The following is a 16,096-nucleotide window of genomic DNA, read 5'->3' as shown; positions in this document are numbered from 1 at the left end:
GGTTTTTATATGCATGTTACTACTAGGTAAATAAAATGCCTTTATATGTTTCCAGTATACATGTATACTGGGACTAAGGAGCAAGTTATAGGTATTACTTGTTTTACAGTAGTTAAGTGTTGCTCTGGGGGTGTTTCGATGAAATGATCAGTAATGATCTAGAGTTAGGGATGAGCAATGAGGTTGCCAGGTTTTATGATCCCCCCCAAATTTTTCAAGGTTGTTGAAAGAAAAAGAGATTGTGAGGAGGTAAATGGGCAGTAAAATGACAAATGAGATTCAGTGTAAACAAGTGTAAAGGGTTGCACACTGTGTGTGTGTGTGTGTGTGTGTGTGTGTGTGGTGAAGATCCCCACTTCACATATACACTTGTGGGGTCTGAACTGGGGGTGACTCACCAGAAACAGGACCTTGGGGTCATAGTGGATAGCTCAATGTAGTTGGAACAGCTGTGAAAAAGGTGAATTCCATGTTAGGGATCATTAGGAAAGCGATTGAAAATAGACCTGCCAATATAATAGTGCTGTGATAAAAAATCTATGTTAAGACAACTCTTGGGAATGTCTCATCTCATAAAGGACATTGTAAAGTTGGGCAGAGTTCAGAAAAGGGCAACTAAATTGTAGTGGAACAACTTTCTTGTGAGTAAAATTTAAAACATTTGGGTTGTTTTCTAATAGAAAAAAGGCAAATAACATGGTAGAGGTGTAAGATTATGCATGCTGTGAAGAAAGTGGATAGGGAGATGTATTTCCTCCCTTTTCGTAAAACTAGAACCTGAGGCCATCCAATAAAGCTTATTTCTGGAAGATTCAGAAGAGGCAGAGTGAAGCATTTCTTCACACAGTATATAGCAAAAGTATGGAATTCATTCCCATAACATGAACTTAGGTCCACTAACTTGGATGGCTTTAAAAGAGGATGAGCCTATCAGGCGCTTCTAGTTACGGTGGCTATATTCTATCTCCGCTGTTGGAGGCATTATGGTGCTAAATGCCAGTTTCTGGGAATCACTAGTGGGGAAAATGCTTTTAAACAGGACCTGCTTATAGTCTTCCCACAAACTTCTGATTGGCTGCTGTGAGAACAGAATGCTCGACTAGCTGGGCCCTTGATCTGATCCAATGGGGTCTCCTTATGCTCGTTCCTTTATTAGGTTAGAAATCCACCTTTGAACAGCAGTTCATAGATTGGGGGAGGGCAGACTTCCAGGACCTGCTTTGTGTGGTGTTAAACCCTCAGGAGCCATCAGCTGGGCCGAGGCACAAAATAAATTAAAGAACAGGATGCCAATGAGCAGCTGCTGAGATCAGGAATTTGTTTTGGGTACCAGAATTGAGCTCACAGTCCTACCTCAGAAAAGTCCATTCCTGGTTGCCTTCTTTATTTCAGCATTCTTAATTTAAAGGGAAAGGCCATTTTGTTGCTGCCATGGTTAAACAACTGAGGCTCAGAAAGCCTTTCTGGTCTACTGCTAATCACCAGTAGATCCAGATCTACCTTTTGTGCATCCCTGATCTATGTGAGTGAAGGAATGGCTACATATTTGTAACCGCTCTTTTCCAAGTTCTTCTGCTTTGTTCACACATTCTCTCCATTTTGCTTTCTTAATCCTAGGATTAGAGGGTGATAGCCAGCGCTGAAATCAGTAGATCTACTCCCAGTATGACTACTGTTAGATATTGCCCAATGAGCCGGAGCGAAACGAATAAATCACTCAGTCATATTCTATGCTCTAAGCCAGGTTATCCAATACAAAAGCATTCCAAACAAGACTGTGGATAATTTCTGAAAGAGAATCCACGGTTCCTTGACTGCTGGGATAGCTCAATCCGTAGAGCATGAGACTCTTAATCTCAGGGTCGTGGTTTATGTTTATGCATTGCAGGGGTTTGGACTAGATTATTCTCATGGTCCCTTCGAATTCTATGATTCTATTTTTAGTTGCCCTAAAAATTTGAAATGTAAAGGGTAGTTTCCTGTCTTTTACTGAATGGAATAAATTATTATTACCACTTTATTTCTCCCTCATTTCACCTTCTTAAATATTTTTGAGCAGACAGAATTCCTCCCCCCGCCCCCCCGGATCAGCAGACTTCATTCATTCAACTTTTCCTTGAGTGGAATGAAGCTAAACCCTTATGTGTAGCTTTTCTATTAGTGTTTTCCAGCTGCTTATCATTTTAAATGTAGCACTTGAAAGTGAACACAGTACAGTGGTACCTTGGTTTAAGAACAGCTTAGTTTATGAACTACTTGGATTAAGAACGCTGCAAACCCGGAAGGTGTTTTGGTTTGTGAACTTTGCCTTGGAATAAGAACATGTTTCGCTTCCTGTTAAGTGTGTTCCATTTGTAAATTGAGTCCCCTGCTGCTATGGGAAAGCACACCTTGGTTTAAGAACGTTTTGGTGTAAGAACGAACTTCCAGAACGGATTAAGTTCATAAACCAAGGTACCACTGTACTCACAATGAGGCTTGATAACTGTTGAGTTGAACAGTGTTTTTTGCTGAATCTTCGGAACAGTACTTCTTTGAATGTAATCTAAAATGTCTTTGAACTTTTGCACATCAACAATTAGTTGGGGCCTACTAGATTTCTTAGGGACGCGGGTGGCACTGTGGGTTAAACCACAGAGCCTAGGACTTGCTGATCGGAAGGTCGGCGGTTCGAATCCCTGCGATGGGGTGAGCTCCCGTTGCTCGGTCCCAGCTCCTGCCAACCTAGCAGTTCGAAAGCACCTCAAAGTGCAAGTAGATAAATAGGGACTGCTCTCCGGCGGGAAGGTAAATGGCGTTTCCGTGTGCTGCGCTGGTTCGCCAGAAGCGGCTTAGTCATGCTGGCCACATGACCCGGAAGTTGTCTGTGGACAAGCGCCGGCTCCCGGCCTCTTGAGCGAGATGAGCGCGCAACCCCAGAGTCGGTCACGACTGGACCTGATGGTCAGGGGTCCCTTTACCTTTACTAGATTTCTTAAATTTTCTTTAGAACTGTTGCTACCTAGTCATTTATTCCCCATCTTTGGTCCAAAGTGAATCTTACCTTAAACAGATAGGTTACTGTATGAATGTTTTTAACTTTTAGAAAAGGGACTGTGGGGGGGAATCAGGATTGGCTTGAAAACTCCCATCCTAATAGATTCCCCTGCCCCATGGGAGTGATGCAGCCAGTGGCACCAGTAGCGTTCCCTCCTAGGCTAAGTAACTTCAGGGTTGCAGAGGGTGTGTGTGTGATTATTTGTTAGGACTACCACACAGGAGAAAATAATGGACCCCGAGCCCTAGAGTCCTAATCCCAATCGTCCTCCTTCGGGCTTCCATTTTAAAAGTAAAAAAGAATTGTGCCATGTCAAACTTATGTGCTTAACATAGGTCACAATCATACCATGCATTTAAAGCTCTTTAAACAGTCATGGGTTTCCCTAAAGAATTCTGGGAGCTGTAGTTTAAGTGTGCATAGAGCTGTTAAAGGTAAAGGGACCCCTGACCACTAGGTCTAGTTACGGATGACTCTGGGGTTGCGGTGCTCATCTCGCTTTACTGGCTGAGGGAGCTGGCGTACAGCTTCTAGGTCATGTGGCCAGCATGATTAAGCAGCTTCTGGTGAACCAGAGCAGCGCACGGAAACGCCGTTTACCTTCCCGCCAGAGCGGTACCTATTTATCTACTTGCACTTTGACGTGCTTTTGAACTGCTAGGTTGGTAGGAGCAGGGACCGAGCAATGGAAGCTCACGCCTTCGCGGGGATTCGAACCGCCGACCTTCTCATCGGCAAGCTGTAGGCTCTTTGGTTTAACCCACAGTGCCACCCGCATCCTCTTAGAGCTGTTAGGAGACCCCTATTCCGATCACAGAGTTCAAGTCCTAGAGGGGTTTAATAAACAATCTCTCTTTGCAAGAGAGTAATTCTGGAAATTACAGCTCTATGAGGCAAATAATGATCTCTTAACAGTTCTCACCCCAGTTACAAAATACAGCTCCCAGAATTATTTGGGAGAGGCCATGACTGTTCAAAGCGGTATCACACTGCAATAAATGTATGGTCTCAATGTGGCCATAGTTGGCACTAAGTCTGGTTCTCTTCCTCTCTGAAATTCATTTTTAGTTGTTGTTACTTTTCTAGGTATTTAGCATATTGAGAAGTTGCTGAATGTTTCAGTATGTTTTGCAGGAAACCTGTTAACATTTGAAGCATATTTCATACATATTAAGTGTGTAGTTCAATGCTGCAATTTTCATACAGTTGGCATAAAACTAATGAGAAACCGCTTAGAAAATAGAACATTTGAAAACATTAAAAAAATGTATAAGCTTTGATTTTGACATGGAAATCACAGATGGTATGGCAGTTCCCTTCCCCACCCTTCCCAGAAAAGAGAGTAAAATTGATTATCCTTCTAACATCTAGTTGGTGTTCTCAGACAATTTCAGCTTGGGGAAATATAATATGCCAGCCCAGGTCTGAGGGTGTTGCTGTTTGTTGGTTGAGAGCATTAGAAGGGGGAAGCTTCAGAAGGGAGAAAATATTTCTTTTTACTTTCATGATTTGGTGCCCTATGAATCTGGAAATGCAGGTTATTTAATACTGCTCTTATATCCAATCCATATATTAACATGTAAACACCTTCCTTGTGACAGCGATTCATTCCCCCTCCCCCAACCTGGAATCTCTTGAAGAGATGACATATTTCAACAAAAAGATTTCATGCTGTCTCACTGGGTATCTCAATAAACCATTTGTTGGATTTTTCGTAGTAGCTGGAATGTGCCTCTGCATGCAGTCTGTTCTCAGAATCATCTGGTAAATGTCTGTTCAGCCTCCGAAGAGGAAACACCCCTCTGTGTAAAAGAAATGGTACTTCCTGCTTTCATAAACAGTCATGTGCATAGTTTAGCAAGGCCCGATGCCTCTGGAGCTTTTTCTTTTATAGCACCATAGAATCTGCCACTGCAGAAGTACAGTGAATCTTGTGGCTTCATTTGGAACAAAGGGGATTATTAGGGGGAAAGATCTCTCTCGAATAAGGCATTGGAAAACAAGGGCAGGCAGTCTTTGGTTGTGAATATTTTCTGATTTTTCCAGAAATCAAGCAGAAGATTGAGCTGCTGATGTCAGTTAACTCTGAGAAGTCGTCCTCTTCAGAAAGGTACAGCTACATCTCCTGCATGAACAATTAATGGTGTAGTAATGCTAAGACGCAGTATAGGGTATTTTTCCTGTCCAGCGTGCCAATTGTGTTGATGTATTGCATGCTTGCCATTGTAATCTATTAATTGAATCTGTTGCTGGTTAAGCTTTGCGACAGTGGCAAATGCTTATTATTTCATGTTTTTTTTTAAATGAGGGCTAATCTGTGCAGCATGCAAATCCATAATACATCGTCTGGTACATACGTGTTTATACTGTTGCTGCAGTGTGTGTGTGTGTGTGTGTGTGTGTGTTTCCGTGTGTGTTTCCACCCATGAAAGCATCTTGATTTTTAAATCTAGATTGAGAGATGTTGCACGCACACACACACACACACATGTACATACATACATAGACATGCATATATCAGATAATGTCACTTAAAAATAGGATTGTACTTGAATTTAGGCTAGGAGAAAATAAATTCTGTTAAAAGCAGTATGTTAGGTTGAAAGGGAGTGTCCTTTGCTAATAGCTTAGGAATTGCAAACCTATGAATTAGTCACATTCCGTGTGAGAGATGTGATGCTGCTTCAAGTCTGTGCTAGGAAATGGAGCAGTCACTGCATGCAGTAATGGTTCATGCCTGCAGGTAAGGACAAAATGACTCAGAAGTGTTTTTAGAACAATCATTTTGTCTGTCAATCTGCTTCTAATATCCATTAGTAATTTAATTTTGCATTATTTATGTAACCTTTTGGTTTTCTTGGTATGTAGCATGGGTATCAAACCTGTTCAACCATCTTTGCTGTAAGATTAATTTTTGACAGTAGAATGTATACTAAATAAATTATGTTTCATATATAGCAACACTAGTTCTGTTACTAAACCTACATTAATCTTTCCATCTCAGATCTATATTGTGATATCCATTTCTTTTATAGGAGACGATGGCATAATTATTGATTCAGTAAACCTAAATTCTGATTTTATGTTGAATATTCATCAAAATGGGCATAAGAGAGCACAGTTCCAATGCAGTAGATGTATCTCAGCTAATCAGGAGGATATAGGGCATATAATTAAAACAGAACCTCGACTGTATGCTTTGTATAGCTTTACAATAATAGCCATTTAATTGGATTTGTAAATTTTAAAAGGGAGAGCAAGCTACTGTAATCAACCAGGATTGCTTTAATTTTATCATAGAGATGCAAGATATTTACAGCAAAGAAAAATGCATAAAATGGTGTGTGGGGTGGAGTAGGGGATCAAGGAAGGCACATTTTCATTTTGGTGATTTTTTTTAAAGGTGTATTTTCAGAATTGAGAAATGTAATGAAAGGGTTTAGTCGTTTTGCTGTAGAAATAGAAACTCGGAATTAAAATGCTAATTGGGTTGTGTTCAGCTTTTCCATCCCTAACCTGGTTCTATATGAGCTATAAATGTTATGCCAATAAAATGGAGGTGATGACGTTAGGGAAGAGGATGGAGATGAAAATAGCACAGGCAAAGAATGCCAACTATGATTTTAGGTTTTCTCTTAAAAAGAATGGTACTGATACTGGGGTGAAACCAATGAGAGCATTGTTGTGTTTGATATATATGTGTATATATATAATATATATATATACATATACATAATGAAGGAGCTGATAGCTCATGCTGTTCAGAAATACATTTTAACTGTGAGATGAAACTGGCATCTAATTGGAATTAATCTTCTTCCTTAATGCATAAATGCACATAATATGATAGGGAGGAAGTAAATTTAAGGGCAGACATTGTGCTAATGGACCATGAGAAATGTCCTTGATTGGCAAGGAAAGCAACAGCATATATCATAATAAGAATATAAATGAATGTACCGTATAGATATATCTTTACAAACTGTAAATTTTAAAGACCACATTGTGGATTAGCTGTGGTCAGACAGGAGGTGCTAGATATTTTAGCCTTTTGATATAATTTCATAGACATGTACTTTATAAAAACCACGGAACTGCAGAAGTATGTCTTTCTTGCATTGCTCCCAATGTAGGGAGAGTTAGTTACACCTAAACGAGACCAACTTTTTCTAGATTGGTCCTGTGTGAGTTAAAAATGTATTTTTTATGTTACTGACTACAAGGAGATAATAGTATTTCAGAATCTCTGTGCCATTTTTTAAATAAATTACTTAGGAAATGTAGATTAGCACTATTATTACTATTATTTATTTATTTTGTAGCAGGTAGGAAATCTAAAGTTTGGGATTAGTGTAAAGCGAACATAAGCCCTGAAAGCTGCAAACTCAAATGAAGGTGTGTGGAGACTCTATACAAACTGACAACATCAATAAGGATAATATTTGTGGTCTGTGTGTCAGAACACACATGGAAAACCCTGCTCCTGCACTGAACATCTTCAGAACATTCCAGAGCATGGTTGAGGAACCTGTGGCCCTCTAGACCAGGGCGGTCCAATGAGCGGCCGTGGAGACCTTTTTAGCTGGCCCTCGACAACATTTGATGCCCCCTGCCAAGCCTTCATTTTGCCTACGCAAAGATGGATATCTGAGCCACTGGGCTTTGGGAAGACAGTGTGAGGGTCATGACAGGGTCCTAGAGTCCTTCCAACTCCTTTCCAAAGCCTAGTTACCACTTTCCCAGCTTTGGGAAGGATGTGGGAGGGCTCCCGAATGCTGCCAGAACCCCACTCCTCCTTCCAAAGGCCAGTTATTTGGCTTTTGGAAGGCAGCACGAAAACTGGCTGTGTGTGTGTCAAATTTTGGCCTTCTCCCTGCCTGCATGACAAGGCAGCGTATGACCCACAGGTTCCATGTTGAAGTACTGTTGCGACCCACTTAGTATGAAAAATTGGATGCCCTGTCCTAGATATTGTTGGACTTAACATCCACCTTCATCCATAACCATGGATCATGGTGTCTGAGGGCTGCAGGTCCCTCACCCTTGTTCTAGACCTAGAGCTAAATCTTTGACTTTTGCACATTCACGACTATTGGACAATGTGTGAAAACCTGTTCCTGCTGTTCACGCTGCTAGTTTGTACATACTCTCCATTCTTTCATGTGAACGCTTGCAGTCATTGGTGTTGTTCACACATTTATTTAAACTCTCATGAATTGGAACAGTATACAGATGTCTGATCATACAGTGATGGGGTTTTCCAGAAATGCCTTTGATGTCCTAAATCAATTGTGTTTTAGGCTCTGATTTAGCACGTTTTGCTTATATTAGCAAACAAAATGTTAAAATACACCACGTTAATTTTATATGCTGTATAAATATCTCAAAGGTTTTTCTAATACTGTAGCTGACGTTGAACTGATATTTTTCATTTGGATTTTTTTTTTAAATAAAGCACATATAGGCCCAATTCACATATCTTGTTAAAATTGTGTCCATACTGCTATTCCCAAGTGGGTGGAAACCTACAAACCGGTGCTTGTGGTTCATTTATCTCCGAATTAACTATGAGAAGAAGCTGCATTTGATAGTTCACATGTGTGAAACCAACACTCGGGTTTTCTCTGCACTCTGGGAAAAGATATGCTTGCTTGTTCACAGTAAGCCAGAGTTTGACATACCTGTGCTGTGCAAATCAGGCCCTGATGTGATTTATTTTGAACAAATTGATACTATCTTAATTGGAATATTTGGTAATAGTTCAAGAAATGCAGATAAATAGCATACACATCTCTAACATGTTCTAAATTTTAACAACAAAAAGAGAACACATGAATTTTAGCGGAGACCGAAAGCGATAATGTAAATTGCATGCTTCATAGGGATAGTTACCTGAAATTGCCTGGTTTTACTGAGATTGTGTCCATTATGTTACCTTTATAAAACAAGACATTTTTTAGAAATGGAAATTTTTCTGTGGAATATAGTGTTGGGAAAATTTCCATCTTGAAAAATGTTCTGCCCAATATCACTGCACACATGGTTGCCACTTTGCAAGCTTTCACATTTAGGCTGCGTTTCTATGCGTACTTTCCTTGAGTTAAACTCCATGAAACACACTTGGATTTTCTTCTGAGTGAACATGCATAGGATTATGCTATTAGTTATGCCGTAATAGGAAAGGGACCTAGTAGAGTAATGATAAGAAGAGCATTGGATTTGGAAGGCTTCAAATTTGTTAGAGTTGAAGATTGTAGTGCTGGAAAGCAACTAATCCATGTCATCCAAAATGTTGATAAACACTCTGACAGCACCTATGTTCCTAGAGAAAATGACTCATCGGGATTGGCTCTCTAAGAGTCCCTTCTCCGTCTATCTTTTTTTTTTTTGAAAGCCATGTTTACACTTACACTCTAGTGTTTAACTTGCATGATACTCTTTGCTTCCTTTGATCATGCTATATTCTGGTTTTAAAACTGGGCTTGATCTGTTTGTCAATAATGGGTTTTGCTTCCTTGTTTTGCATCAGCTTTTTGTTTGGTTGATAGACTTAGTGAAATGAATTATATATATTTTTTTAAAAAAATTGAAAATACAGACCTTTGGACTCTTGCCTGCCAGCCATTCTGTAAAAGGTGTCAACAAAAGATGATTAATACCTTAGTGAGAATTGATTTAGTTGAGATTCCTGCATTGCATGGGGTTGGACTAGATGACCCTTGGGGTCCCTTCTATGATTATATGAAATAGAAGATGAATGCTTTAGATAATGGGGTGGGTGGGTGTCCAATATGTCTCTGCATTTGGGATTATTGTGATGGAGTTTTCTTTTGGCATTTCTGTTGGAAGCTAGTAGTAAATTATCCCTGCAAATAAGTACAGACTTCCCAGCTCCCCCAAAACTTTACCAGTTGGCATTCATGCATGTACCTAAATATGGCAAGACACCTTGAGCAGTGATCTAGAAAACGCTTGCAGTTACTCACTCGCCCCCAGGGAGTAGCACAGCTAGAAGCAGCCTTAATGTCATCCTCTCTATGCAAATAGATTATGATGTTGGCTCCCATCGTATGCACCCATCGTAGATCTGCCTCCTCCAAACATAGTGAAGAGGATTTCTGGCTGTTAATGTGGCTTGTTGCTTTCCCAGGGCGGGTAAGAGTGAACCAGCGTGGTGTAGTGCTTTGAGTGGGAAAGAGTTATGTACAATACCGTGAGCTCCTTGGAGGAAAGGTAGAATATAAATGTAATTGACTGACTGACTGCCCTGGGAGAAAACATCTAAGTAGCATGCAACTTCCTCTTCCTGATATTGCTACCACCCACCCTCTTACTGTTGCTGGGACCATTGCCTGCCTCTGCAATTGCTGTTACTTCCCCTCACTGTTTCTTATCAGAAAAGTATGATAAAAAGGCAAGGGATGGATGATGGCTGCAGTAGGAGGCTGTGGAGTTGTAGAGAAAGGAGAGTATGAAGAACAGGGAATGTGAATTGCTTGCACCAAGGGAGCATTCAGTTTGTTTTCCCTTCCCAAGATATTCAGAATTCCAAATTATTGTTGAATCAAACATAAAAATAGGCTGAGTAGGGATTTGCACCTGGATCTCCCAGATAAAGAAAACCAAATAGGGACCACTATGCTATGCTGGGTCACAGAGTGATTTAAAGTTGTGCTACAAAACTAATTGGTGGTTCAGACCTGAAAAAATACTCAGACCAATACTCAAAATGAGCAAAAAGGTAGGGATTTCATGGTGCAGGATGGGCTATAACTACATACAAATGAATAATAATAAAAAGGAGTTTGAGAGAGAGTACTTTTTCTCTGCTATATACATTTACTTACTGTCAGTGTTCCCTATATGTTCCATATTTTCCCCCATTGGAAGTAATTGATCTTTCAGAGCAAATGAGATGCTTGCTTTCCTTGCTGCTTCTACAACTCAAGTGATTGCACCATCTTGGGGCTCAAGTTAAGAAAGAGCTAATAAAAATGATGCTAAAAGAACTCTGAGGCAGTTACTTCAAGATGCACTGTCCGTGGTCCAGTGCCCATGTGTTCTTTATTAGTATCTAGAGCTCCACTGTTGAACCTTGTGTTGCAGGAGTTGTAGAGTTGTAGCTGCTGACCATTCTCCAACATGGAAGCAAATGGAGCAGCTTCTCTTATGCAAAGTTTCCTCTGCATTTAGGAGCTCCTGTGTGGTGTGCAAGTGCATGACCAGAATTACTGGTTTAGGATATGCTTTTGAAACCAAGAAGGCATTTCATACCCTAAAAAGGTAAAGGTACCCCTGCCCGTATGGGCCAGTCGTGTCCGACTCTGGGGTTGTGCGCCCATCTCACTTAAAAGGCCGGCGGCCAGCGCTGTCCGAAGACACTTCTGGGTCATGTGGCCAGCGTGACAAGCTGCTTCTGGCGAGCCAGCGCAGCACACGGAAACGCCGTTTACCTTCCTGCTAGTAAGCGGTCCCTATTTATCTACTTGCACCCGGGGGTGCTTTCGAACTGCTAGGTTGGCAGGCGCTGGGGCCGAACGATGGGAGCGCACCCCGCCGCGGGGATTCGAACCGCCGACCTGACGATCGGCAAGTCCTAGGCGCTGAGGTTTTACCCACAGCGCCACCCGCGTCCCTTTCATACCCTACTTCTTCATTAAATTGTCTTTTGGGTAAATATACATAATCTTTAATCCTGTAGCAGCAGGCATAATTTAGTTACGCTATATATTTGGGAAGTGTGGTATAGGTATATGAATATAACTGTGATGGAAGGGATGCAAATGCACCCAGAGATTTTTGTGGTTTTCATATGTACAGATCCCATTGCCAAATAAGCAGCTTTCAAAACTGAGCAGCACCTCGCTTTGCAGGCTGCCTTGGGCTAAACTGCCAATAGTCCCAGCTGCATCTCTCTTGCTTGATTCAATTGTGGCTTGAAAGAGCAAAATACATTTTTAGAAAATAATGGCCTGTTACTTTTTTCTTTACATTTTACATGATTTAGCCTAGCTTACTTTCATTACTCCCTCGGCCAGGAAAGCGAGATGAGCGCCGCATCCCCAGAGTCATCCGCGACTGGACCTAATGGTCAGGGGTCCCTTTACCTTTACTTTCATTACTTTGACTGGATGATCCTTGGGGTCCCTTCCAGCTCTACTTTCCTTGATTCCCCCCCAGCCCCCAATTTCCCCCCTCAGCATTTATAGTAGAAGATAAATTCACCTTTTCAAAACAGCTTTCTATCTTCATGTGTGTTTATTTCCACTTTGTTTTTGGTGGCTTTTTAGTACAGTACTGCTTATTTTTGTGTTTTGTATTATTATCAGCACTGTAGAAAATACCTACTTTAGACGTACAGCTATCTTCTTGTTTTTTATTTATCCTTTTTAAAATGGTCATATTAACAGAAATTTTCGTTCCTTTCTGACTTTCTGCTCTGTTTAATGCTAACATTGAAGCTTCTGTGAAGATTTTGATGAATGAAAAGGGGTAATTAGTATCTCTGAACCCAAATTCAGAATCTGCAGAATCTCTTCATTGTACTTCCATGAAAAGGAGTGGGGTGCTACACATTCACACATAAAGCCTTAAAAATATAGGGATTCACCTCCTTGAAACAAGTGATATGAACATATCCATATTTGAAGTGTTTCCACTCAATAAAATATGCAAATATAAGCAGTATGGTGTGTATATTCAAAATAAAAATTTACATGGAAAATACTAAAGTTTTGGTGATTAATGGTGTAATCCTATGCACATTTGTTTGTGAATAAGTTGTATTGAACTTAGTCGGACGTCTGAGTAAATCTGCATAAGATTGAACTTCCTATGTAATTCTACCCTCAGGAGCATAATTTCATGCCATCTTTCCCTCCAATTTAGGTGTAGAAAGTTTCCCAAGTGTGAGAAATTGAAGCAATGTCTTTCACTCCTTTCTCCCTCCTGAGACTTAACTGTTCCATGAGTACTTAGCACTCCAAAACTCCAAAACCCTGAGCCAGAGCACACCTGCTAAGGACTAGGAGTAACACTGCAACATTTTGTTGTGGGTTCCCACTTCTCTATACATAAAAGGCAGTTCCTGTTCAAAAACTCCTGTTCTCCTTGGTATTTGAACAGCCGGACTTAAAGGGTTGCATGACGTAATAAACTTAGATTTTCTGTAAACATTTAAGACTCCCTAAAATGGAAATAGTTCATGTAATCAGTTGGCATATAAGTCAACAATTATTTCCAAAATGATATTTTAAAAGAAGTGAACATTTAAGCAGGGTCTTCAGCAATTGTGTCTACACCCTCAGCTTCTATTAATAGTATTCATGAGAATCCACAATGTGAGGTGGATTCTGAGCATTTTGCTCATTGCTCTTTCCTTCTGTGAAGGAGAAATTACACAGGTGATTCTCCCATTATTATCACAGTCATTTCCCTGGTACATTTATTCTTGAGCAGCTGCTGAGTAAGTGATGTTTTCACAGTTGCTTATGGATGCAGCGATTACTAAACCAGGACTAGTACTAATACTTGCCGCATATTGTCATATGTTGGGATTTGCATTGATGGTCTTCTTCCTGGCCTCTGTGTGGTAGTCCCACAGTTGAGTTCTGCTTGTAGTAATTTGTATGTGTGTATACACTGACTGGCTTTGATAACTTTTATGTTGCTGCTATCAGTTACTTGTAGTGTTTAAGGTGCTCATTTTACGTTGACAAATATCAAATGCCTTGTTGGCCTAAAGTGAAACAATACGAGAATTAGAAGTTGTGGTGTTGGTTGGCATTATATTCAATTTAAAAGGCGGTCATTTTCAAAGTGTCATGTGGATCTTCTTAAGGCAGCATGGCCTGTCTATCACGGTTCTCAGTTGATCAGCTTAGAATTCTTACCTCAGGGAAAGACTAGAAATAAATAAATGACGCAGGATATTGATCTGCAGTCTCTCCCTTAATAGCAGCTACATGAACTGGGGTTGGGAGAGATCTTGACTGGGGCTGAAGGAAGGTTTTTGACCTCTTCAGGGGAGCCGACTTGGGTGCCCGGTGTGCATGACGTCAATATGCCACATTGCGTTGTGATGTCAAATGCACCCCTCCCCAGCCTCAGAACCCAACTTCTGGTACCATCGGAAGTCAGTTTCCAAGGTCTTGGAAGGTCTTGGACAGCATTTCCAATGCCTTGTGATACCTCGGACTGCATCTCTGAGGCCTTGGAGATGCTGTCTGAGGCCTTGAGAGCCCTTGGAAATTGCATTGGGGGCTCTGTGGTGTGCGGGCTGAGCACCCAGCACAATTTTTGTGGGTGCTCAGGCACCCAGAGCCTCCTATAGTTTGAGCCCCTGGACCTCTTCCTGTCCCATGTTCCAAATTTAAATCTCTCCTCAGTTGCTATTTACTTGCTCACTTGGAAAAGAGATCATCCAAGGGGGCCACTTTCACTTTCACTTAAGACACGGTAGAAACGCTGCAGGGTGCTACCCAAAGTGCCGCAATGAGAAATCCTGATTTGTATTGAATGCACAAAAGTTCATTGGAAAGAGAGCCTCAGTTTCTCATACATGTATAAACTCTTGCGTATCTGGCAATGGCCAGGGGACAACCAAACACTATCTTTGGTTCCTTAGCATTTGCCTTGATTGGGTTCAGGGGCATAGGAAGGGGGGTGCAGGGGGTGCGGTCTGCCCCGGGTGTCATCCTTGAGGGGGGTGACAAAATGGCACACCGTGGGGGTCGGCCCTTACCGCAGGGCCTGGCCTGCAGCGCACCCGAGCCACGCATCTCTCCTGGGAGTGATGCGGTGGCTTGGGGCCCCGCATTGCCTGAAATGGCAGTGTGGGGCTTGCATCCACCAGGCGGACTCCATGGGCAGCTCAATGCGCGCGCGCCCCCCAGGCAGATCGCCCCACCCCCGTGGGTGACTCGCCCTGCCTCTGCTGCTCCAGGTGCCGGAGCAGCTAGCTACGCCCCTGATTGGGTTAGGCAGAATACTCTGTCATTACTTCTAAAGAGGTACACTGTAGAAGGCAGCCTGTCTCATCTTCTTGATTGAGTACTGGGGTCAATGAAGCAACTACTTATTTTTCCAATAGCTTTGCTTTTGTAGGATTCTTTCCTCCAGCGCTTCATGCTATGCATTCATGTGTCCTGACTTCTTTTTCGTTTTTCTATTTAATTGCTTGCCATGTAGCTGGGGGATGAAAATGAACAATGACAGCTCAGTTGTCTTCTTCTGCTTTAAAGTCAGTGCTCACTTTAAATTTTGCAGCTGAACGCTTAATAAAAGGCTTCCTGTGTAGTATATAGGGAGCAAATATTTTGAGATGACTCACTTAAAAATACTTAGGAACTAAGGGTCAATTCCTCAATACTCAAATAAAGAATTTCTTTTTTTTTAAAATAATTTTTATTAACTGGCCAATCACATCAAATTAAATCACATCACATAAATTCCAAATTACAAAGCCAAATTTTTAAATTTTGTTGGGGGAGCCCATACTTCAAGATCCAAAGGGGGATTCAGATCATCTTCTTATTACTGCGTTAATGTCCAAATCAGTCCCAATCAGTCCAAACAAAATTCATAATTCTATCCAGTCTTATCTTGGTGTTTCCACATCATATCTTGTTCATATAATTTCTATTTTTCCTTTACGATCTCTTCTGTTAGTCTCCTTAAGCTGATAAGCAAAATAATAATCCTGTGTGGATTTCCCGTTCCTCCACTAAGTCCAGATGGTTTCCATATATCTCCTTCGTAGATAACATCGCTCTTTCCATCATAAATTTGGCATTTGTCGCTCTTAAGTCCCACCGAGAAGTTGATCCACGATATGTAAACAACTCTATTTCTCTCTTTCTCCTCCCAGACCCAAGAGCTCCAACAATGCCTCCCAAAATGGCGACGGCATTTTTAACTGTGTCATTCCAAAACTCTTAGCTTTCCAGCTTCATCTTGAAACATTGCTTTGGTTCGAAAGTTTATCTCCACACAGCCTTAAATCCACAGCTTAAGTCCTTAGTTTCTGACTCATTAGGGGAGGGGATTCTTGTTAAATCA

At 41.2% G+C, this 16,096-nt stretch overlaps 1 protein-coding gene across 13 annotated transcripts in view; it reads left to right on the top strand.

Annotated features, from left to right (window-relative positions):
• SRPK2 (SRSF protein kinase 2) overlaps positions 1-16,096 on the top strand; it is an 86,613-nt gene that overhangs the window by 26,657 nt on the left and 43,860 nt on the right. For 8 of the 13 annotated variants that reach the window (XM_083575092.1, XM_083575099.1, XM_083575093.1 and 5 more), the window contains one exon: positions 5,084-5,147. The exons of the other annotated variants lie outside the window; for them this stretch is intronic. In XM_083575092.1, coding sequence (XP_083431218.1) covers positions 5,110-5,147 — 38 coding nt within the window. In that variant the 5' untranslated portion in view covers positions 5,084-5,109. The remainder of the gene's footprint in view (positions 1-5,083; positions 5,148-16,096) is intronic. 13 annotated transcript variants of the gene reach the window in all.

This window comes from Podarcis filfolensis (genome assembly GCF_964270895.1).
Source record: "Podarcis filfolensis genome assembly, chromosome: 10".
NCBI classification, from domain to species: Eukaryota; Metazoa; Chordata; class Lepidosauria; order Squamata; family Lacertidae; genus Podarcis; species Podarcis filfolensis.
Note: the sequence above shows the minus strand (reverse complement) of the source record. Positions and strands in the feature narration are given on the sequence as shown.